Source organism: Myotis lucifugus, unplaced genomic scaffold, assembly GCF_000147115.1.
Source record: "Myotis lucifugus unplaced genomic scaffold, Myoluc2.0 scaffold_14, whole genome shotgun sequence".
Taxonomy (NCBI): Eukaryota; Metazoa; Chordata; class Mammalia; order Chiroptera; family Vespertilionidae; genus Myotis; species Myotis lucifugus.
In genome coordinates, this window is record NW_005871062.1 from 2,654,277 (window position 1) to 2,679,878 (window position 25,602).

At 41.6% G+C, this 25,602-nt stretch overlaps 1 protein-coding gene across 8 annotated transcripts in view; it reads left to right on the plus strand.

Moving 5' to 3' along the window:
* The window catches only part of ATP13A5 (ATPase 13A5), a 103,542-nt gene that overhangs the window by 31,487 nt on the left and 46,453 nt on the right, over positions 1-25,602 (plus strand). For all 8 annotated transcript variants that reach the window (XR_002828211.1, XR_002828213.1, XR_002828215.1 and 5 more), the window contains 8 exons: positions 3,819-3,891; positions 4,833-4,961; positions 11,114-11,284; positions 13,681-13,838; positions 16,482-16,670; positions 20,670-20,731; positions 22,234-22,384; positions 24,680-24,766. Coding sequence is in view for 2 of the 8 variants with exons in the window: in XM_006084915.3 (XP_006084977.1) it covers positions 3,819-3,891; positions 4,833-4,961; positions 11,114-11,284; positions 13,681-13,838; positions 16,482-16,670; positions 20,670-20,731; positions 22,234-22,384; positions 24,680-24,766 (1,020 nt within the window). In the remaining 6 variants the exon portion in view is untranslated. The remainder of the gene's footprint in view (positions 1-3,818; positions 3,892-4,832; positions 4,962-11,113; positions 11,285-13,680; positions 13,839-16,481; positions 16,671-20,669; positions 20,732-22,233; positions 22,385-24,679; positions 24,767-25,602) is intronic.

A 25,602-nucleotide genomic window follows, 5' to 3' on the forward strand; every position in this document is an offset into this window, starting at 1 on the left:
ATTTTCACTCTGGCAGAACAAATTCAGGTTCTAATACTAACTTGAATTCCAGTTTCCTTTGGATGCCAGGAATCAGATCCTTTAGGAAGAAAATGTATCAGAGCATCTGCCTATTAAGCGATATTCCATTTATTTTATCTAAATAGCTAGCCGAATAATAACAGTATGCAAATAGTCTTGGAAACGGATTCTGGTCCCACTGAACAGGGACTAGAGAGCCAGAGGGGGCCTAATGAAAATCAGGCAGCAAGCTTCAAAATCATGGCAAGCATCACAGCACTTGCTTTCTCCTAGCTGGTTGGTTGTCATAGAAACCTGTGTTTGTAGAGTTTCTGAGCACATTAGCTCAAAGAGGATGCTTACATTATCTTATCCCAGGCTTGCTGGGGAAGTAGAATAATCCAGTCCTATTAAATAAATATTTGCTGAGGGCCTACTATGTGAGAGACTTCAGGGGATACACAGGTGAATGTGTGGTCCCCTCTTTGAACTGCCTGACTCACAGGGGAGGCCTGACAAGAAGACAGATGGCTATAATGGAATGTGATTAGCACACTAACACAGGTGGGAACACAGAGAGAAGAACAATTAATTCTTCTTGGGGATGTTAGGGACTTATGAAGTGGAGGTGACATTTGAGCAGGGATTTATGTGAAGAATTAGAAAGAGTTTGCTAGTAGAAAACTGTGATGAACATTCTAGGGAATAGCTTGAGCAAAGCCATGGAAGCATGGCAGGTTACGAAGAATGCTAAGTCTCATATACAAATCCAACTTTATGCCGTAATGAGTTTTGAGAATTACAGTCAAGAATTCTTAATGCATTCTTCACCACTTCCAAATGTATTGATTAGCACCCTCTTAAGCTAGGTTGAAGTTATCATGGCATTGACTAAGCAAGAAAATAACTTAACAAAGTTTATCATGAAGGATTTATCTTCTTAAAGAAAAAGAGCTATTTTCAAGCACTTTAGGAAAACATATTCAACAACATAAAAGGCTTTTGAGTTAGATAAACCTGGGTTAGATTGTCAATCTTAATACTTAGTAAGTAAATGATTGTGGACAAGTTACTTGAACATTTTCAAATCCTCCTTTTTTTGTTGTTTTTGTTTTGTTATATGTACACTAGAGGCCTGATGCACAAAAATTTGTGCACTCGAGGGGGGGGGTCCCTCAGCCTGGCCTGTGCCCTCTCGCAGTCTGGGTTCCCTTCGGGGGATGTTCACCTGCTGGCTTAGGCCCGCTTCCCGGGGGATCGGGCTTAAGCTGGCAGTCAGACATCCCTCTGGCAGCCCGGCAGCCCTCGGGGGATGTCCACTTGCCAGCGGAGAGCAGGCCTAAGCTGCAGTCAGACATCCTTAGTGCTGCTGAGGAGGTGGGAGAGGCTCCCGCCACCACCACTGTGCTGGCAGCCGTCAGCCTGGCTTGTGGCTGAGCAGAGCTCCCCCTGTGGGAGCGCACTGACCACCAGGGGGCAGCTCCTGCATTGAGCGTCTGCCCCCTGGTGTTCAGTGTGTGTCATAGTGACCAGTCATTCCCAGTCGTTCTGCTGTTAGGGTCAATTTGCATATTACCCTTTTATTATATAGGATAGAGGCCTGGTGCATGGGTAGGGGCCAGCTGGTTTGCCCTGAAGGGTGTCCCGGATCAGGGTGGGGGTCCCGCTTGGGTGCCTGGCCAGCCTGGGAGAGGGGCTAATGGCTGTTTTCAGGCTGGTCAAGCCCCCCAGTGGGGACCCTCACCCTGTGGGGGTGTGGCCAGCCTGGGTGAGGGGCTGAGGGCCATTTTCAGGCTGGCCATGCCCGCGGTCTGGAAGCAGGTATCTGGGGTTTATTTATCTTCTATAATTGAAACTTTGTAGCCTTGAGCAGAGCTGAGGGCCAGCAGGGCAGGCGGGAAGCTTGGCTTCCTCCATTGCCGGGGGCAACCAAGCCTCCTGCTTGCTCCAGCTCCGTGGCCACCGCCATCTTTGTGATGGAGTGATGGTTAATTTGCATATCACTATTTTATTAGATAGGATTGGAGATAAAATTTTCATTATAGAATTACTTAAAAAAAATTTTAAATCAAGTACCATATTCCAAGTGCTTAGAACAGTGTCAGTCACAAAGTAGTTGCATAACGTTTTAAACTGTTTAAAAAATAATAATAATTTCAGTCATTTAGATACTCTGGGAATTCCTTTTATGAAGCCTTGGAGGTTTTGAATAAATGTCTGGTATATAAAATTAATCAGTATAATGCCATTTAGAGCTTGAAAGTGGTCCAATTCAATGTCATTTGTTTACAGAGGAGACAAATAACTTAAAAGATGACATTTCTGATATACGGGTACATAGCTGGTAGTGGAGAAGCCTGGTCCACAAATGGGGAATCCTGATGGAATCCAGTGTTCTTGCCACAGAACTGCTGCTGACTTTCTCACCGTTATCCATCATTAAAGCGGATGTCCCAACAGGCAAGCCTCAGGAAGTCAAGTTAGGGAAATGAATATGTGCCTGACAGTAATATAATTTCTTCCACTCAATTGGTCCAAATGATTGAAATTTAGCTTTTCACGCATAACTGAAGTAAATAATAAATTGTTCTATATAAATATTAACACAGAATTCATTATGTTCTCTCAAGAGTAAAGTTGCATAATTGTGTGCAATGCTTGTCTTAGCTTGGTGACACTTGTAATGTCAAAAATCATCCACAGAACAGATACAAATAATATGCTCTAACATCTAAAAGGAAAGGGTTTGTATTTGAGTTAGCTAAAGCTGTGTTTAAGTACTGTTGACACTATTCAGACCTCTTCTACATATTGGTGTCTAGGTAACTGACACCTATACAGAGATGGGCAGTGCCTTCCAGGGATGCCCCAGCTGAGGCAGCATCTCACTCCCTCCAGCTGACAGCACCCCCTACAGTGGGTGTGGGAAACTGTGTGGACAGCATAGCAGTCTCGCCTCTGCCTCCCTGTCTCCTGAGTTATCCTAAGAGATACTGCCTCTACTTCTCTGGATTGCTTTGCATAGGGTCATATCTCAGTTATTCCACCTCAAGCAAATTCTTCCACCTGATGTACTCAGACAAACAACTTCTTATTAATCATTAACACTCTTTGAGCTCTTGCCACAGTAGTCAATACTATCCAAAGGAATAATTAAGGTAACAATGAACTAAAACAACCCTATAGAATAGATAGGCAGTATAATCATCTCCACTTTCAGATGAAGGAAACAAAGTTAAATAAGCTAAATAACGTATAAGTGGCAGCATCGGGATTCCAACAGAGCAGTGTGGCTCCACTCTGCAGATTTCCCCAATGTGAAAACCCACTCATAATAAAGGAGAGGATGACCGTTCCATGGTCAATCAAAACACAACCCAGGCATTCACAGACTCTTCCAAAGTAAAGCCACTTACAAGTCGCCTTCAGTGTTGTTGTTTTGCAGACAGGGAAACAGAGGCACAGAGGGGGAAGTGACACGTTTATGATCTCGTTCTTCCCCAATCTAATCATACATCTTCCAGAAGTGAAGCCTTTGTGCTTTGCCTTAGGTCTGTGAGGGCAGTGGCTGTGCATTATTTTTCCTGGGATTGAAATAGCATAAAACCAATGAGCATATCTACTTCTGCAGATAGAGGGTTGGGTAGAGTAGGCGTTGGGGGAGGGAAGCAGGAGCATCAAAAGTTGAACTCGAGTCTTTGCTCAGAATTAGTTTGGCTATGACAGCAGCCTCGGCATTTACTGTATTGAGAAGATGTTTGTTTCCTTATATGCTTTCCTTGTGGACTAATATTGAAACGTTGACTCTCAATTGGTAGCAATCAGTTAAGCTGCACAACCTTGTGGAGGATCACAACAAAGTCCAGGTTACAATCACCGTAAAAGGCAAAGGTAAGTGAAATGTCTTCTGCTATCGTTAGCATGATAATATTTCAGGGTGGAATCAGCTTCATTTATTATTATTAGTCCATGAGAAAAAGGCTTTTCTGACTGAACCCAGGACTGGGGCTAAAGTGAGGCAAACAAGGCATCTGAGATGCAAAATTTAAGAAGGCAAGATCATACAAATGCTGACCTGTACCTGCAGGAACTCTGAGAGTGAGAACCTTGTTGAATTTTATACCCTTGCATGGCTCATCCTCATCCCAGCCCAGATTAAACCATTCTTACCCCATGTATGGGTTGCTTCAGATTTCCTCTACCCTCCATATCTCAGTTATTTAAATATTACTGGATAAGCCTTCCTATGGCTTTTTAATTTTCCTAACTAACTATTCCAAATAGACCCTGCCTCAGACATTTTGATCTGTTATCCAGAACACAAGCCTGAATGAAGCTTGTAGATGGCTGGCTGGACACTGGCATTGGCTCTGGACTTAGCCTGGGGAGTGGGAGGTGGCCGTGGCTCTCTGTGAGGAATGAGGAGCTGTGTCTGGGGCAGCAGAAGCTGTCTGCAAGGTTTACACTCGTTCTCATTCAAAGGAAGGAGTGTGCCGCAGGGGGTCAGGAACTCAGCCAAAGAGGGTAAGCAGCAGCAAAGAGGCAGTCTTTTCTGTTGACCAATGTCCTTGAATGACTTCTCTGGGCAGAGCACTGTCCCAGGTACTGGGATCAAGCTGAGGTCTTGTTGCTGAGCTGGTCCTTTGCTATGGCCCAGAAATCAATTCCCTCGTCCCGGTTCTTGGGAATTTGTGATTGAGTGGAAAGGGGCTGGAGCAGGTGAGCACCCTGGGTAGTTCTTGCCAACAGGCTGACATGAGTTTGCAGTCCCTTCATTTTTAAGTAAAAACAGGAGAAGGTCAGCTAGTCATGGAAACTCTGCTGTTGTGTAGGTGAGCAGGAGCTGGAATCCCGCCTCTTGGTTCCTGGAGATGCCCTCATTCTACCAGGAAAATGCTCATTGCCATGTGATGCTCTTCTGATTGACGGGAGCTGTGTGGTGAACGAAGGCATGCTCACAGGTAGGCAGCTATCATGGAGCTTCTTTTTCCTGTCCAACAACTAGGCCAAGTGTTAGCAAAGCAGACCAGTGTATACACACTGCCTTATACCAGGCCCATGCTAGGCAGTGAGAGAGGGGTGAGGGAGACACAGTATATGCAAATAGGAAACATTTAACAATAAAAGAATCAAGCCATGAGAAATACAAAACTAGAAAAAAAACTAATACAACATGTGATTAATTAATTGCCTGACATGTGGCGTGAATAGGATGAGTTGGGTTCTGAGGAGGGTGTGCACTACACTGTTTGATACACAATCTCTTCATAAATATGAGAATGGTTTTTATTTTCATCTAAACAAAACACAACCTAAAACTACCAACCCTCACAACTGGCAGGGTGCAAAGATTTTATCCAACCCTGCTCTCTGTAGATGGAAATCTGAGTCCCAGGTGTCACTGGGAAGGAGACTGAGTTGTACCTTTGGGGAAAGGCAGTGTAATGGTTCTGTTCTTTAAACATGTGTTTATTTTTTTATTTTTTTAAGAGAGCAGAAGGGAGAGGAAGAGAGAGATGGAAACACCAATGATAGAGAGAAACATCATCCATTGGCTGCCTCCTATATGCCCCATACTGGGGATTGAGCACACAACCCAGGCATGTGTCCTGACTGGGAATAGAACCAGTAAACTCTTGGTACATGGGGTGATGCTTCAATCCACTGGGCAACACAGGCCAGCAATAGTTCTGTTCTTTAGAATCATATTTCTAGATGATCTCACTGAACAGAAAGCCAGTTTTCTAGTTATGATTTAAATTGTCCTTGTTCTCATTTGTATTTTGTAAAGTCCACTTGAATTTGTGTAATTAGTAAAGCACTGTTTGCAAAATATTCCTTAGGCAAACACACACACACACACACACACACACACACACACACACACACACAACGTCCTAATGAGAGAAAAAGAGATTCTACAGCAGCACAGAAATAGAAACTATTTGTCTTTTGTGCTTACAAATTGTTGCATTTTTCTCTTTACAAATTGTTGCATTTTTCTCTTTCCAAATTGCTAAAGACAGGAAAACACACACACACACACACACACGCACATGCACACGTACACACACACTTTTTAACATCACCTAAATGTAAAGGGAGTCATTATCTATTCCTAAATTGTTCAACACAAGCTGATTTCAAATTAAAAATGAGTCTGCTTAATTTAAAATTGAGAGAAGAAAATGTGGTAAACACAAATATATTCAGTGTAATTGCAAAATATCCCTTTAATGTGCTGAAATCTAACTTTCTTATAATGACAGTGATGAAGTTTGCATGTTAATCATATCCTTCATCCGGGATGTTGCCATAGTACCCACTGTGCAAACCTTAAGCCCAAGAACTGTCCTCCTCACTCAAAGGCAGTGACTGTCACATTTCCCAGCAGCCTGCCCATGAGGAATGGCTTCCCTCATTGGTGACAGAGAGCCTGGTTGTGAACAAACAAGGTAGGGTGGAAAGCAGTATTTACTCGCCTGGGTCTGACTCGGTGTGGAGTTCTCGCCTGGATTCTGAGGAAAACTCAGAGAGTTCCAGAGAAGTAGAAATGGTAAACAAGACTCTCCTTCAATAAATGTGCAAAATTGACCTAAAGTCACCTTAAATAGTAAGTGACTTTTCCTAGGGTCTTTTTCTAAAAAAAATAAAGTCACCAGCATTAATATCTATATAACTTAAGTACTGATACAAGTAAATTTCAGAGACAGACACATAAAACAGAAATATTGCTTTCTCATTCATTGCTTCAAAAAGAGCTAAGTACCACCATACTCTAAATATTTTATCACACAGCCTACATAGATCTTTCCACTCATGTACATATTTGTGGAAAGGATGCTGATTGAACAAACAGATTAGGGTTAACTTCCTGAAAGTGAAAATGTATTCCTAGAACATTGGTCCACAAATGTGACTCAGGTAGTTTCCCCCATTTGCAAAATAGACCTTTACATATGTAGAAGTCTTTATTTTATGTAAGAACAGCAAATACTCCTAGCATCTTCATACATTTTACAAATAACTTTTATATATCACTTCACTGTGGCATAAAACAAATTGATTAGGAACTACTATAATACCCAATTTGCAGATGAGGAAATTGAAATGAAAAGAAACTAGGGCTGCTCAGCTAGCAAGTGAGAGAATTAAAATTGGAAATGGAATTGGTATTTCTTCTCAGGCAGAAGGGGCCATAGGAGTGAGGAGGAGGATTCTAAGGTGAGCAAAGCTGCTGCTGTGATTTTTTTGTGATTGCCTCATCTCCTTTTTTCCCTTAGCTGGGTATTTCCATCCATAGCACATGCCTGTTGTAAGATCTTCCTCCTCATCATCTCCTTAGCTTCATCCTATTGCATTAAGCTCAACTAAGCAAGAAGCTTCACTTTATTTTATAGCTACACGTAATTATTATTTTGGTTCCAAATTCTGCCACCCTTGGAAATGTGCTTTGTGAAGTACCTGGGATAAATCAAACAGTTGTCCCCATGAATTTGAGGTCCTTCAGATCCTAGTCTGGCTGCTGATGTGCAAGGCATCGAGGAAGGGGATCTAGACTAGGGCAGCCCATCCTTTCTGGTGCCCCCACTTCCCTCTGGGCTTCGGAAATGTCCCAGGCTTATCTACCTGGAAAAGGAAGCAGATCCAGGTGCCTTTGGCTCTCGGTTTCCACAATCTAAGTTTCCTTTGGATTTTCTTTCAGCTGCCTTTCCAGGGATTTTTATTTAGCTAGCAGAGTAGTAGGAGAAAGGGGAAAGCTTTGTTCTTACTCTCTAAAATTTATGATCAAATTTATGAGTGACTTTTGAAACCAAAAAACTAGTTATCTACTCCTCTGTCCTTTGTTTCCTGCCTCTTGAGACAATGGTGCCTTTTAAGATCTAGCTCCTCACAAAGCAGTCAAGAGGCAAAAGGGAATACCACGGGGGAAATCCTATCAACATTTTAAAAATCTCTCTTGGCAAAATAGCTGACTTCTCTTAGTTCTTATATGTATTAGACACTGTGCCAACATTTTACGTGTGTTATTTCATTCAATCCACAACTATATAAAGGTGGGAGAACCTAAGGCCTAGAGAGAGTGAGTAATTTGCTTAAGGTCACAATGCTTAGAGTTGGTGGTGCTGATATTTAAATTCCTTTGTGTATTTGTTCATTCATTCATTTCACAAAGGTTTTAGTAGCCCTTACTATGGAGCAGACACTCTACCAGATGCTGGGGATACAGCAGGGAACAAGGCAGATAAGATTTTAGCCCTCCTGGAGCTGACATTATAGTGGGAGACAGAAAATATGAAAATAGGTAAATGACATAAGTTTCCAACAGTTGAAAGTTTTATGAAGAAAATAAAACACTTAAACCCAGACATTTTGACCTCAGAACCTGTGCTTATAACTACTGCCTCCTCATTCTCTTAGGAATAATTGGGGTGGGAGGAGGGGAGGGAGGAGGAGGAGTCACTCTGCCACAATCCCCTTCCTTCTCCGTCAACTTATTAGAACTACTGATTTATTTGAAACGCATGTGAGGGAAGTATGCATGATCCAAGTTAGACACCTCAGAATTTCCCTAAGTGATTACTTCACATTTATATTCTGTCAGACCAGCTTAAAATCAGTTGGTAGGTCCAATATTTTTCTCTTTTCTTCCTTTTCTCCTTTCACCCCCTTTTTCTTTTCTTTTCTTTATTCTTTTGTTTATCCATTAACTCTATAAAGATTCAAAAATGCCTACTATGTATCAGGCCCTGTGTTGTGTGCTGATCACTAAGACAAATGTCCTGCCCTAAATAGTTTACAGTCCAATGGTCCCAGTAATGTAAACAGACAAGGACGTGGCATTTCAAACACTGTCACCATGCAGAGGCTCACTGGTGACAAGGGAGAGAATCTCCCATCTCAGCACCCAGGACCTCCAAGTCCTGGAAGCCAACTGAACTGTTAACAGTGAGTGTAACTTCCTTCTGACACCCTCTCTAGCCATGTCCAAACTTTTCTAGGAGGATCTATTCTTTCTTGGGATTCTGGGAAAGTCCAACCACTCCTTATTAATATGTGAACAGAGTAAAAGAGATTTTAAAATCATCTCTGTGTACAATCATCTGATTTGAATCTTATCTATGGAACCTGTATCCAATGACTTCCATTTCTAGTGATTGAATAGCTGGCTGTTTCCCATACTGTTGGTTGCGTGTGCAGAAACTATTCATCTATATAAATATATAAATATATAAAAGCCTAATATGCAAAGTGTCCCCTCAGGAGTTTGGCCAATTGGGAGTTTGATCACTCGCTATGACATGCACTGACCACCAGTGGGCAGTGCAGAATAAAGGAAGGCCCTGACCCTACCCATGCACAAATTTTGTGCACTGGGCGTCTAGTTAATTATATATTGTGAATTAATATTCTGTGATCCAAAGGCAGAGAAACATTTGTAATTCTCTAAGTATCTGCCTTTGCAAAGGTTGATTTAAAAACAATGTGACACAGAAATTTGGAGATTTGTCAAGAGATTATTTTTACAAAACCATTTAGAATGCAACTGATAAATCCACACAATGGATAGATGTCATAATTGTTCTAAATAAATGACTTAGGGACAGTGCTTGGTATAGGGTTCATGGATCTTCCAAGTGGATGAACACATCCACTTGTAGCAGGGTGATGCACCCCAACTCTGGAACCAGGGGCCCTCCCAGCTTTTGCCCTACGTATCTCTTCATCTGACTGTTCTTCTCTATTCTTTAACATATCCTTTACTAAGCTGGTAAATGTAAGTGTTTGCCTGAGTTCTGTGAGCCACTTAGCAAATTAATCAACTCCAAGGAGAGGGGTAGTGGGAGCCACAGGTTTATTGGTCAGAAGCACAGGTGACAACTTAGATTTCCAATTGACATCTGCAGTGAGGTGGAAGCAGTCCTGTGGGATTGAGCCCTCAACCTGTGGGATCTGATGCTATCTCTAGGTAGACAGTGTCAGAATTGAGGTAGATTGTAGGACAACCAGCAGGCATCACAAAATTGCTTCTTGTGGGGTCAGAAGTGTTGTATGGTAGCAGTGTGACAGTAAAGGATAAACATAGGAGGAAGGACTGGAGGGTTGTTGTTGTTTTTTTAACTCAGGAAGTCAAGGCAGATTGTGGTTGAGAACTTATTAATAAAGAAGATTAGTCCCACTGTAGCCTCAGGTCATCCAGAGAATGTGTTTGTACTCCAAAGAGCTAAACAATTCACAGCTTATCCATTGTTAATGCAACTACGATGAGTCAGACAGAGATTACTAGTGAAGTCAGTGGAACCTAGCTGCAAGAAGAGTTCCAGACTGACTGGGTGAGGTGCATTCACAAGGAAAAGGCATCTGGACTCAGAAAATGATTCTATGAAAGAGTAGAGCAGAGTATAGGAAGAGGAAAAATTAAACATGATTTGGAAGTTGTAAAACTAATTTAGCAAGAGTGGTACCATAAAGAAACAAGAGGAAGTTTAAGGATGAAGATATTGATATGGACTTCAGATATGATGAGGTGGAGATGCTAGTGGGATGTCCAGGTTGGGATGGACAGCCCACAATTGGGCTAAGAGCCCAGGAGAGAGGCTACTTACTTGTCTGGCTCCCTGAGCTTCAGGAGGGCAGGGTTTCTGTCTGTCTTGTTCATCATTATATGCCCAGCACTTAGAACAGTGCCTGGCACAGAGTAAGCACTTAAAAATAGTTGTTGAATGAATGGATAAATGGGCAGATGAATGGGTGAATGAGAGGCAAATAATAATAACTATGTACATGTTTTTTGCTCCTTTATTGCCTAGAATAGTGTTGGCTTAAAGAACACTTGGGGGAATGATTGTGATGACTCTTCGCTAAAATAGGCTGTTCGTAAAATTATAACTAGGTCAGATGTTGGAAATATAAGAAGAACTTAAATAAATATTTGAAATAGTATCAAGTGTCCCACATTTTGTATCCTGTATCCCTAAGAACAGTCACCTGACTCAAGGGATGAGCATTCAGACCCGATTAGCTGTGGTCTGTATACTTTCTTGAAACTGGCGAGCACCAGCTCTAAATAATTCGAGTTCACACAAAATCAACAAAATACAATCTTCTTTAGGAGAAAGTATACCCGTTACAAAGACGCCATTGCCCCATATGGAGAATACCATGCCCTGGAAATCCCACAGATCAGAGGACTATCGGAAACATGTTCTTTTCTGTGGCACAGAAGTGATCCAGGTCAAGCCCACTGGGCAGGGGCCAGTAAGAGCAGTTGTTTTGCGAACAGGTGAGTCAATTCCACTTTTGTAAGTTTAGTCTATGATTGAAGGTGGGGGAATTGGATTTGGGGCAATCTTGTTTGTGATTATGGAGTTTGCCACATTCCGGTAATAACAGCCACACTCATCTTCAATCAGGCCCTTATTATTCTAAGTTGCCACCATTTTCAACTGAATGGTTCATTGTTAAAACCCTTGTAGGTGATGAATCAAACACAGGGATAAAGTATATTTCCTCAAAGGCAAAAGTGTGTTCTTGGTTTTTCTTGTGTCCTTCGGCTTCTTGTCTCCTCTTCTCTCCACCCACTCTGAGTACCAAGAAAACAGTTTCAACCACTATCACTTGAGAGAATTTTTCTTTCAAAGAGTTGCTTGCTGGGCTATTAAGATCCCTGCTGGATATCTCCACCTGGTTGCCCCATAGACACTTCAGAGTCAAGGCATTTAAACGTGATCTTGTTCTCCTCTAGCACTTCTTTCTGTTGACAACATCACCATCTGGTAGTGTCTTCATATTTATCTTAACTCTTCACTTTCTCCCATATCAAATAGGGCACCCCATCCTGTCCACTTCACAGTACGTCCTGAGCCCTGTCTCCCTCTCCTTCACCCCCATTGTGTCTAGGCCTTCACCATATCCTGTCTAAACCATTACAACAGAAACATTTCTTGACTGTTGCTTTCAACTTTGCCTAAAATACTTTTCCTTATATTTTGTTCAACCTTTCTCTAACATATTCCTCAATCTGTCACCAAGTCACATCTATAAAACATAACTTGAAGCAGCTTATGCACATCATGCTTAAAAACTTTTCAAGATATTAGAATTAGTCCCAATCTTTCACATGACATCACATGGCCAACACCTTCCTTGATCTGTCCCAACTCTGGTGTTCACCCCTGACCTATATTTCTGCTACCTGACATAGTCACAGACCTAAAATGCACCTTGCACTTTATCTCTCTACTACAACCTGATTTTTTTCAAATTAAAAAAAAAAAGTTTTGTTCAAACTATTTAGTGCGCAGGAGAACATCTCTTGGCCTGCTGACTAGCAGAAGCCAAGAAGGGTAGGGATCATGAAAAGCACCTGATTTGAGCTTGTAAAGTGCTAAGGCAGTGGTTCTCAACCTTGGCTGCACATTAGAATCACCTGGGAATCTTGTTAAAATCCTGATTTCTGGGCCTCATCATTAGTAACAAAGAAACAGAATTTCCGGAGGATGAGGCCCAGAAATCAGGATTTTAACAAGATTCCCAGGTGATTCTAATGTGCAGCCAAGGTTGAAAACTACTGTGCTAAGGTAACAGGTTACAGGAAACACTGCCCCTTTTCTCCAAAGCCTGAAAAGCCATGTTTCAGGAGACCAGGTGTCCATTAAGTAGTGGGATTAAGACATGTTTTATATTTATAATACTGACTCATATCTAGAATGTATAGTAGGCAACCTTAGATATTAATAACTTAGATATTAATGAGTATCTACTAAGTGCTATGCACTGAGGACTCGAAAGAAAAAAAATCATGAGGTATTCCTTGTCTTTAAGGAAGATTTATGGTGTGGTGAGGGACACAGATGGATTTATAGCTAACTCAAACACAGAGCAGTGATAGATGTCTTTGACCAAGTATTACAGACATTCCAAAAAGCAGAGAGATTAGTTTTGATATGAACTATAAAAGTAGGACTCTGAAAACATTAATTCGATGAAGTGGCATTTTGAGCCACGCCTCATAGGAAGGATTTAGCCAATCATATCAGAGAGCTGAAAAGACATGTTAATTTACATCTGAAAAACACAAAGGAAGGAAAGCACATGGGTCTTCTGGGACCAGTGAGCAGTTGAGAGATAAGTCTAGCAAGGAAGGGGTGGAACAGCTTTAAGGGGACCTCAAATGCCGTGCCTAGTTATGTGAACTTTATTCTAAAAAGTGGGTGTTCTGGAAGGTTTTTGATCTTAAAATGACATGATCAGAGGCATATATATTTAAGAAGTTACTTGCCTTGTGCATTGTTTTTCTCTTAATTTTCTATTATTACAATACATATTTGGTCTAAAACTGCAATGTGAGCTACTGACACAGTGACTCGAAAAGAAAGAGAAACCAAGCAGGGCTACGGGAATGCTACTTCTTGTGCCCAGCGAATTGTGAGGAGAATAAATGTAAATACACTGTTAGGTCACAGCAATGTTGTTTTCATGCCATAGTCAAATGACCCTCCTAACTAATTCTTTTTTTTTTCCTGCCCCCTAACCTCCTCCACCGCCCCCTACCCGCCCACGCTGCTGGGGCCGCCCCCCAGCGCCGCCCTCCTAACCAATTCTTAATTCAATACAAACCATTTTTGGTTTGGGGGAAACTAAAGGGACCTTCCTCTGCCTGTAATTATCTTCATGCAGGTTACAATACAGCCAAAGGGGACTTGGTGAGATCCATCCTTTACCCCCGGCCTCTGAACTTCAAACTCTACAGTGATGCCTTCAAGTTCATAGTGTTCCTGGCCTGTATTGGACTTGTGGGTTTTTTCTATGCCCTTGGTGTGTATATGTATCACAGAGTAAGTACTGAGGGTAAGGGTTTTTAATAATATAGTTTTCTCAAGGAGTTTGACTTACCACTGAGTCCTGTTATTCTGTGAATCAATGCTGTCCAACAGAGCTTGCTTAGATGATGAAAATATTGTATGCAGTGTAGACACTGTCTAGTTTGGTAGCCCTTAACCATGCATGCTTATTGAGCGCTTGAAATATGGCTAGTGTAACCGAGGCAGTGAATTTTCTATTTTATTTTATTTTCATTAATTAGCCATTTGTGGTTAGTAAAAATTATATTAGATGGTGCAGCTACAAAAAGTTGCTCCTTTCACCACTTAGATGGGGATAAGAAGTTACTGCATTGGTGATACCCAAGCCAAATAGCTTCAGAGAAAATACATATTTCTTAAGCCTGATGTGATGGGGAGGATTTCGTTAATCAGATCAGGGAGCAGGAAGGCCATACTAATTTGAGTGAGCAAATACAAAAGGAGAAATGCACACGGGCCTTCTGGCATCAGCAAGCAATTAAGAGATTAAGTCTAGCAAGGTAGAAAGAGATCAGATTGAAGGAGATCCTGAATGTCATGCCTAGAAATATGGATTATTTGTGAGTGTTGACATATTTGAGGGTGTACTCTGTCCAGGGAATACTTAACATACCATGCAGGCAATGGTTGGCCCTGTGTTTTGTTAGGTTCTGAGATGAAATTCAATGTCTACTTTTACAGAGCTGCATGCTGCATGGATTCCCACGTCCTTTTAAGCTTCAGGGTGTCTGTTTCATTTGAATGTCTCTCTCTTCATAGCTGTGATAGCTGGAGAGGGAAAGGTTGTCACAATGATCTCTGAGGTCCTTTCTGGTCCTGAGAGTCTGATTCTCTTGTGAGCTATGCCATCTTTTCTGTGAGACATCTGAGATCTTAACAGTGTAGGCTCAAAGGAAAGAAGAAAAAAATGTGAATAAACAGATTCAAACATGGGTATGAAACTGAGAGCAGGTGACCTAGTTACAATGCCCCAACTGGTAGCATCAAGTACATTCTCTGTGTGTGTTGGAGGGGGAGAGGGGTGAATATTATGGGGAGAGACACGTTCTTAAGAATATCTAGGCGATGTTCATGCTCTCATTTGATCTCTGATAGTCCTTTCAATCTGAAGTAAGACTCCATGGAACACGTCTGGAGGAGGCCAGGGCATATTGGCAGGAGTAGAATGGACCCTGAAAGAATGAGGCAGACTGTCAAACCCCGGGGGGCTGAACTTTGAGGCAGGATACCAGTTTCAAATGGGAGTAGGAGTGTTCAGCAGGAAAACAGGCACAAGACCCTGTCCTGAGGCAATGATGGGGAAGGAAGGTTTTCTGGGCAGGACTCAACATCTAATATGCACCAAAGCAACAAGGCTAATTATAGACCCCATCTTCTTGGGGTCAAAACCTATGGTGCTGTTGACCTCCTTTATGTGCACTGGTTCAAGATTAGACAGGGTCGAGTCCTTACAGTCAAAACTCCCCTGTGGCTGTGGGAGGGAAAAGCAGGCAATTATGGATTTTGCAATAAACTGAGATTGGACCAAAGATGTATCTAGCAGCCATTGCTACTGAATTTGAAGCTGCGATTTCAGTACTCGAAAGAGGACTTTATGGTCAAACTTATGGTTCATTTAAAAAAAAATAACACCTAGGCAAGGTTGGAGAGGATTGAGCCATTATATCTAGGGCATGTGAAAAATAAAACAAACCACCCCATGACTTGATCTTGGCCCTGCCTTTACCAGCCTGTGAATTTCTTCAGATCTGCCTGGAATCTTGACTCCAGGAGAACTGGCTTGTTAGTAAAACACATTGGTATGCATTTGTGCCTTGGAGTCGGATCAACTAAGTTCAGATCCTCATCATTTAACTAACATGAGGCCTTGAAGAAGTTAATTTTTAAGCCTTGGTTTCCTCACTTATTAAGTGATTAAGAAAAAATAATGATATATACGTCATGAGGTTATTGTGGAGTAACTAAGCAATGTGTGTGTGCCCGCCTCAGAGTGTGTGTCCAGTGAGGGCCACTTATTTTCATTATTGGCTTCCCTATAGCAGATAATATTTGCTGAGATCTTGGCAAAATATTGGCCATAGTTTTTAGCAAGTTATCATTGATTCAGTGTGTGTGCTGAGCACCTCCTCTGTGTCAGAAACTGTGCTAAACTCTCTATCAAGAGATGAATAAGATAAATTCAAAGATGAGTAAGTTACAGCTGCTGTACCCAAGGAGTTTGTGGGCTAGAGGGGGAGAGAGGTTTATAATCCAAGAGTCAGGCCACTGTGTGAAATATAACTCTAGACTAGTCCCAGTGCCCTGGGAGACCAGAGGGTGTATGGATGGGCCGAGAAGGGCTAGGCACTCTGAGTGGAAGGAATGCTATGTGGAGAGAAACCGAGGCAGGAAAGGTCATGGAGAGTGTGGGGTGAGGACCAGAGTCTCCTGTGTTCTGCAGTGGGAGGCAATTTATTCATTCGTTGAGTACAGCCAAGAGAACCCTCAGCCCCGCCGAGAGAGCCAGTTCGGTAGGAATCTTCTGAGTCATTAGAGCTCCTGTGTTGGGGGAGACAGTGCCAGGAAGGGTGCCAGCCTGCTTGGCTGGGCTAACCTGTGTGTCCCTCCCCTCCCCAGGTCTCACCAAGACATACCGTAGCCATGGCCCTGCTCCTCTTCACCGGAACTGTCCCTCCAGTGCTGCCAGCTGCCCTGACCACAGGCATCATGTATGCACAAAAGAGGCTGAAGAAAAAGAAAATCTACTGTATCTCCCCACAGAGAATCAATATGTGCGGACAAATAAACCTCGTGTGCTTTGACAAAGTATGAACTAAACTTTGCAGTTTGGCAATCGATGATTTTAGAGCTGGGAAGAGCCTCAGAGAATGTCTAGTCCGGCGCCCTCATTTTACAGATGGGAGCACTGAGGCCAGAGAAGGCCACATAGTGAGCTCATGTGAGATCATGTTTTAGAAGCCTGCTGTGCTGAGACCCAAGGAAGTGGGTCAGCCATCACTCATGAACTTCTTTCCTGTGAAATTTAATACTTTTGGTCCCTGTTTTGAGTTTCTAAACAACCTCTTACTGTAGTAACTTATAGATATGACTGCTTTTTCAGGCAAAAAAAAAATATGAGGGACATTTTGATTCCCTGAAGTGCTTTGTCCTGAGCTGAAGTGAGCATATTCATATCGCTGCCTCATAGCTTCACTGCTATAATGCAATGGCCTGGCTTGTTCCCTGGGTGGTGTCTTCAGTTCATTTGCATTTGAATAATTGATAAAGGCTTGACCACTTTTTAATTAACCCACTTTGGCAGAGGGCCCCATAATGAGATGTTCTTAGCTCTTGAGAAGTTCATGGTCTAGCTGAGGAAGCAGGTAAATGGAAGTGAAGATGATGATAATGCAGTGAGATGCATGCTTAATGCAGGTACGAGTGGAGCATAGAGGTGCAGTTACCTGGCACAGGTGGGAGGTCATCTCTGAGCTGGGTTTTGGTTGTTAGATAGAATGGGCCCTAGGCTCAGAGCCAAGCAGCTAAGAAGCATAAGGATGTGAGGGCCTATAGCACAGGAGGATAAATTTCACTGGGGTGTGGCTGGAATGTGGGCTGTTTGGTAGGGAATGTAGCTGGAGAGGAGCCCAATTGTTCAGTGCCTGATGTACCAAGCTAAGGAGTAGGGCCTTGTCATGAAGCGAATGGGAGTCCTTCCCATTTTTTTTTAAAAAGACCAGTAACATTTTTTTAAATATATATTTTATTGATTTTTTACAGAGAGGAAGGGAGAAGGATAGAGAGTTAGAAACATCGATGAGAGAGAATCATCCATCAGCTGCCTCCTGCACACCTCCTACTGGGAATGTGCCCGCAACCAAGGTACATGCCCTTGACCATAATCGAACCCGGGACCCTTCAGTCCGCAGGCCGACGCTCTATCCACTGAGCCAAACTGGTCAGGGCCAGTAACATTTTTATAGGTGTGTTTTAGTTATTCCAATGGGGGCGTTTGATAAGAAGGGATAGAAGGGAGATCGGGTTGAAGCAGGAAGTTATCTGGGGGTAACTGAAGAGCACGCTCATTGTCAACAGTGAAGTCAAGAATGGAGAGTAGAGGACAAACTGGAGAGACAGGACCAGGCTTGACAAGTCTTCATCCCCAATTGGAAGTGGCATAGCTCTTAGATTGCTTTAGTTCTATTCTCTTTCAGTTTCCTTTGGTAAAGGAAATCCTCTATTGCCATCAGTGAGGAACCAGTAGGGTTAGCTTAACAGTAGCTTCCTTTTAGATTCAGGGCCAGATAACAGCCCTTTGGACACTTTCTGATAGGGACTCCCATTATTTACCCCAGTGTCATCATTACTGTTTAGAATATAGGAAGGAGATTTATAAAATATGTTCATTATATTTGGCTATTTCTAGAGCTAATTTTACACAGGGTGTTTATCTTACTTCCTATGTAAAGCTTTTTCCTCCCCATCCTCATGTGCTTCTTTGCTAGTCTGTGTTAGGGTCCACTCCTCAGCAAGCTTGGCCAAACTCCTGGTGGCATGACATCATGTGATAGTGTCAAGGAGTCCTGATTGGGAGTTAGCAAAATGAGAAGTCGAATCCTGAATTTAGACTAACTTTCTGCATAACTTTTGCGATAAGATTATCTTTAAGTTTCTTTCTAGCTTTCACATTATAAAGCTCTACCAGCACGATGTTGGAATAAAAGCACTCTACAATTAATTGAATTATTGAATTTCCATCTAGGGCTGTTTCAATTTAGGAGATATTTACCACTGGGCTTCTGAGTACACTTGTTCCCATGTGTATCTCCAGTTAATGTTGGTTTGTTGTAAGTTCTCTAAAACAAGTTCCCCCTTTTCTACTCAATTCAGCCCAAGCCTGGGCTAATATTTATGCCAAGAAGTTTTCTTTATCTATTTTATTCTCTTTAGAATCTCAGCTATAATTTAGGTTTCTTTCTATTTTATGGTCAGCTTTATTGTATTATGGTCATTTTCACGCAGATAAATAACATGGTACCATTTCTATTTGCTGCCGTACCATCTCTATTTTCGTGTTCAAGATATTGATGCTTAAAAACATAATCTAATCACCAGAAAAACATCTCAGTTTGGATTAAGTTGCTAAGTCTTTTTGAAATGGAACAACTCAAGGGGATTTGGAAACACATAGGTTGTGTTTCTTATAAAATGCAGGAGGGAAATGAAGCAAATAGCTTTTCTTGTTTTTGCCCTTCAAGAAATAACTCACACAGGCATGTTAGCTTTCTATAAAGTCCAAATGAATGAATACAACAAAGATTCCTTAATTCTTTAATCTAAAAATCAGTATGGGCTTTGTCTTTCCATATACTTTGCCAAATTTATTTACCATTTGTCATCTAGTGGAAGACTCTAGATGACTGGATTCTGGCTCTTTCTTTCTTATTTACAGGCCATTGTGTCCTAAGGCTGCTCCGGTCACCTGTAGCCTGAGACTGTGTCTACCTATTTACTCAGTTGTAAGAATTGAAAGCATTGTGATCACTTCACTGTAAAGTACTGTGCTAATGTGATGTGCTGTAATGATAGGAAGATGTTGTTTAGTAGAAAACTGAAAATTCAGTGTCTTATACAGAGATGACTTTTAAAAAGTACGTCAGAGACCTGGGTGTCACTGTTGAAACAGGATATTCCCCAACACTTGGTAGTACTCTGCTTTGCTTTGATAATGTTGACACAACGGTGGTCAGCTCCTTACTCTGAATGGGTGTTAAGCAGGCCTAAAGCTGTTGGTAGCCAGCTCTTTACACTGAATGGATATTAAGCAGGCCTAAAGCTGTTAGCCTACGTACTGAAGACATTGGGATATGTAGTTCATGACCAACTGTGAAACAATGAGCAAATTAAAAGTGCTATGATTGTCCTCAGTTCTGTTTTGAATTCTCTGTTACATTTTCTGATAAATACTCTCCCATAATACAGCAAATTAAATCTTCCAACTATTTTCCTCTTGACCTAACAATAAAACCCATTCAGGGACATTCATTAATATTCATTTAGCACTTTGTTGCTCTTTTTAGTCTCAAAGCCCTTTATCAACATTTTATTATCAATCTGGAAAGTCACCATATCACCCATATTTTAGGAAATTGTGTGAACCAGATGGCAGACTGTGAACTAAATAGTCTTAAAAAGTAAAGAAAAAATTTCTGAGTTCTTCTTTAGAAAGATAACAAGTGTCAACTAAAAGCCAAAGCTGGTTCTTATTAGCTATTCATTCACTGAACCTCTCTCATTTAACAAGTCAAAACATTAACAAACAAAAACAAATCACTTCCATTTTGTTGTAATGGTTAGTAATTAGAATCATCTAATTATCAACATGGTCTTTTGGGAATCATTTGTCACCTGCTGAACCTTTCTTTCAGGTGCCCTTCTCTGATTTAAAATTTGATGCTTCCAAAGAGAAGGCTTTGCATGACTGGATCTACTTTAATTTATTGGGAACTTGTTTATTTATGTTTTTTTTTCTTATAATTTTAGTTATTTTAGAGAGAAAGGGAGAGGAAGAGAGAGATAGAAACATCAATGATGAGAGAGAATCATTAATTGGCTGCCTCCTGCATGCTCCCCACTGTGGATCAAGCCCACAACCCGGGCATGTGCCCTTGACCAGAATTGAATCTGGGATCCTTCAGTCCACAGGCCGATGCTCTATCCACTGAGCCAAACCAGCTAGGTCTGGAATTTGGTTTTTATGTGAGTCATGATATAATTAAAAGCTCCAAATCTTATACTAATACCGACTCTATTTTTCCCCCCCAGACTGGCACTCTTACAGAGGATGGGCTGGACCTCTGGGGAACTGTCCCCACTGCTGACAACTGGTAGGCACCTTCATGAAGAAGGAATGTGTGATTGGTGAGGCTGCCTTGGGGCTACTCAAATCCATTCTTCCAGTGTTGAGGGATCAATGCCCCATAAAATATGGATAATAATTGGCTGGAACCAGCTCCCAATTATTCTAATTTTTTAAATTAAACGAGTTCTAATTTCAGAATTAGACAGGGAAAGTAGGCCTTCAAGCTCCACATGAAAAATGGAATAGAATGAGGTTAGTGATTAAGAAGCTGAATGACTAAAACAGAGCAGTAAAGAGTGAAATCAGGACTGTGCTTAAGTAAAAACTGCAAAGACTTCCTGGGCAGCTAGTGTGGTAGGGAATCCAGAGAAGAAGAGCTCCATCTCTTCCCTTAGTTTACACTCCAGCGGAATGAAAGGACGCAGAGTAACAGCAGGCAGGCAGCACGCACATCGTTGCAGGAGACCCATGGTCTGGGCCTCAACAAGCTACCTGGGCTCTAGCCCTACTCCTGAGTCTCTGCCCCTGGCTGTGTACAGGTCCAGTCCAGGTCTTTGTCCAGACAGGCAGGGCCTCTACTGGTCTGAGTCACAAAAGGAGAAAAGGATGTTTGCAGTTTCAACCCTGCCTCTCACTCCCTTGCCCCTAGTACTCTGAAAATTTTGGGGAGATAGAAACATCTAGATATAATTTCTATTTAGCTCTAAGACTGGAGAAGAAGAAGGTAAACCAAACCGGTCTACTGTCAAAGAAGAAAACAAGCTTTAGATGCTGGACGTCCATGCCAGGAGTTTCAGGGACTAGGGGCAAAGGCCAAAAGGCTGAGTAGAGAGAAATATTGCAGTCCGTGCATGCTTCTACTTGAGCCACAGGGCAGGCATCCTATTCATCTCCTCTGCACCATTGGCTGAGGGACTTCTTGCCTCTGGTGTGTGACTTCCTAGAGACAGCTCTGGGGAGTTTTCAGGAATCAGCTCTGAGCCTTACAATGTGCCTTCCTGAGATGCTGCCATCATGTGCGCAGGCTACAAGTATCCTGACAGAAGTCCCTATGATTCTATATGCTGTAATTACAGCATTCATTGACCAGTGGCAAACTATTGAAAAGGAGATTCATATCCATCGCAAAGGATGGTTTTCTGAACAGCAATGTGCAGGCAGAACACTCCAGTTAGAAAATAAGGAAGCCAAGTGAGCTGCTATCTGCAAACTCTCCAAGGGCTCAAGGGCAGGGCAATGCCTGTGCAAATGTAGAAATAGCAAGGTGTTTAACTTGGCTCTGGAAAAATTGTGCATCAAGGACACCAGTATGAGTAGAATCTGTAAGGTAACATAGAACTGAAGCAGTCAGGGCCTCGAATACCAGGCTCGGGTTTGAACTTTATCATACTGGACATGGGGAGCTATTGAAGGTTTTTGACATAGGGATTGGGTATTATTGAAGCTCCGTGTTAGTGAGATTTAAGGGGCACAGGTGCAAAATGATTTTGTTGAAGGCCTTAACTTATTAGTCATTTTCTCTACCAGTTTCCAGGAAGTCCACAGCTTTGCCTCAGGCAGGGCTCTGCCCTGGGGCCCACTGTGTGCCGCCATGGCCAGCTGCCACTCTCTGATCCTCCTGGATGGGACCATCCAGGGAGACCCTCTGGACCTCAAGATGTTTGAGGGCACCAACTGGGTAAGATGATAGTTTATTGCTTCAACAGAATGAAGAAAACATGAAGAAATCCTTACTGGGACTGCTAAAGCTTTTCTAGCTTTGGTTGAAACCAGAGAAGATTTATAATCATGCACAAATGAAGTCTGATCCTACCTGAATTTTCTAGCCTCTGTGCCAAAGACTCTGTTAATGAGTGCAACATGAAATAGGGTTGCATGATCAGATGGATTTGGGAACTGCTGTTTAAACAAAATTAAATCAATTTCTTGACTGCAAGATTTCTTTAATATACTGTGGTGCATTGTGAATATTCAAGAGAGACTATGAAATGCCGTATTTCCCAAACCTATTTGACCACAGAAACCTTATTTATGGGCCAAAACATGTTTTGGAGAAAAATATTCTTCAAAACATCCTCAGAGAAACAGTAGACTAAAGCAGTGCTGTCCAATATAGTAATCACTTATCACATGTGGCTAATGAGCATTTGGAATGTGGCTATGCAAATGAAGAACTAAATTTATTTTACTTCATTTCATTTAAATTTAAATAGCTAAAAATGGCTGGTAGCTACTGTATTAGACAGCATAGGTTTATGCACCAAAGTGTGTGTGTGTGTGGGGGGGCACTCTTAGTCCAATGGGTTCAATTTTCTGAGCTGAGTGTGAATGGTAGTTGAAGGTCATAAACCCATCTTGGCAACTGTCATGACAAGGTGGTAAGACCTCTCCACTCTACCACTCTCTAGTGTGGACCCAAATTCAGAACCAAGGCTCTGAGTCTGTGCCTCATCATGCATTTGAGATTACAAAGCCTCACTCGCAGACTTGTGGTGAGCATTGAGACTGTGAGCCTAAAAGGGCCCCATGTATTGTAAAGTGCCCAACATATGGAGGGTATTAATGAACGAATGAATTAGTTACTTACATTCTCCTGTCCTCCAAAAAAATGTTCTAAAGCTACTTATAATGATACATCAAATACAGGACAGCATTTTAAACAGAGTTGCAAAGAAATGGAAACAAATTATTGTAGGGACATTAAGAACATCTCACAAAAAGTGTAATTTAAAGATGTATGGTAGGAAAATTGTAGCTTTCTAGAGGCCAGAATAATAAAAAGAAGAAACCTGTTAAACAGGGAAGTTACTGATATCAGTACATTATAATGAGAGTGTTTGTTTTGGAGATAGTTTTGACACCAAGACAAAACAGTACTCACTTTCCTGGATCTTAATGGGGAGGAATCAGGGTAATTATTATAAGCAATGTCCTACCAACATCACTAGAGTTGGCACAATAATGAATTACACAGGGCCCTTGTTACTATATGTGACTTTGACCCTGGTTTTAGTAGTGCCCCCTTTTCCATAACAGGAGGGTTCACTATCTGCACAAATGACAGATGAGTTAGGTTCGTGTGTGGAAACATAAATCACTAGTATTAACTCTGTCAGAACTGTTTTTAAGAACAGTTATATCCACCCCAAACAAAGCATAAAAGTGCAAGAATGTTCATCAAGTTTAAAGCTGGGTGAGAAGCAGCCTGGAGTTAAGCATCTTTTGGTAGTTAGGAACCTTTCATAAGGGGGAGGGAAAAAGTCCTTATAAACTGTAAGAATTTTAGCACTGGAAGGGATATTAGAGTATTTTTCAGAAGAAACTATGATCTAGAAAAATGCAGCAATATTTCTAAGGTTAAATAGGTGACAGAGCGAACATCACTATTGTCTCTTATATTCTGACCTTTATTATGTATATATTTGACTGATTTTCCCATATATTAGGTTAATATTAGTTTCTCAGGTGGTATGACTTACACTGTTATAATATCCAAAAAATATAAACCTTTTTGAAATATGCTAACTTGCTAATTATCTAGCTACCTAATTAGGCTGGTAGCATGGGTATAGCATCAGAAATACTCCCATGTTTATCTAAAGACCCAATCCTAAATCATCTGAGAGCTAATGTGCTCAGTTCCATTGAAGGGTAAGTCTCCACGTAAGCCCTCCTTCAATTACTAGACATACCATTTAGGAAGAGCCATTGGCCTATAGCTCACACTTCTTCCATCAATTACTACTTAAAATGCAGTCACAATATTTCTGGCTTTTCCACATTCTACAAGAAGATCCTTTAACGTAAATCAACACAACAGAAATCTGACAATGGGGTATTAAGATAATTGGCCTAGAAGAGAAAGTATGTGAAAAGGGCTTTGGAAAGATTAAAGTGCTATGCAAATGAGAGAAATTTCTTTCTTATTATTTTCCCCTAAGGAATCTTATGAATGTTTTTTATTTTAAAACAGATAATGGAAGATTGCAATGTAGACGACTGCAAATTTAGGACGTCAGACTCAAACATAATAATAAAACCAGGACCGAAAGCCAGTCGGGTATGATTTGCTTCTTTCAATCATGTAGCTCTTTCCCCTTAAAACAGATGAAACTCCCCTGAATTTTACATATTTCTATATCCCTATTATTTTGCCTTACTTTAACAGTGTCCATAGTTGGTTTGCTTATTTGTTTACTCCTGAATTTATCGATTAATTCATTCAACACCCACTGAGTACCCATATACGCTAGAGCACTGTGCTCGGTGCTAAGGGATGGAGTGATTTCAATGCTAGACACGTTGGGCTCTGTGTTGGAGTACACGGGCTTGTAGAAAAATCAATAGAGGTACAAATAAGTATAATACAATGTGCCAAGTGCTATAATAAAGGCCAAACACAGTGCCACAGGAATCCAGAGATGGGCACTGGGAGAGAAAAGCACCACAAAGGAGGGGTGACCTGTGAACTTGGCCTGGAAAATGATTAGGATTTCTCCAGGCAGCCAAAGGAAAGGGCCTTGCAGACAACTTGATGAGGGAATTGCCTTAGAGGGAGCCAGAAAAATACCAATGTTATGACAAGTACACCACTTCATGATGTCCCTGAGCTCATTGCAAAGGAAACCCTGTTTGTTGGTGTGTATCTGCTAAATCTCACTTGAAAGCTTCTTAAACGCCTCTTTTATTCTTTTTTAATTTTTAAATTTTTATTGATTTTTAGAGAGAGAGGAAAGGAGAGGGAGAGAGAGATAGAAACATCAATGAGAGAGAAACATCACCAGCTGCCTCTTGCACACCTCCTACTGGGGAACCTGCCTGCAAGCCAGGCATGTGCCCTGACCGAGAATTGAACCATGTCCTCTTGGTTTCTGGGTTGACGCTCAACCACTGAGC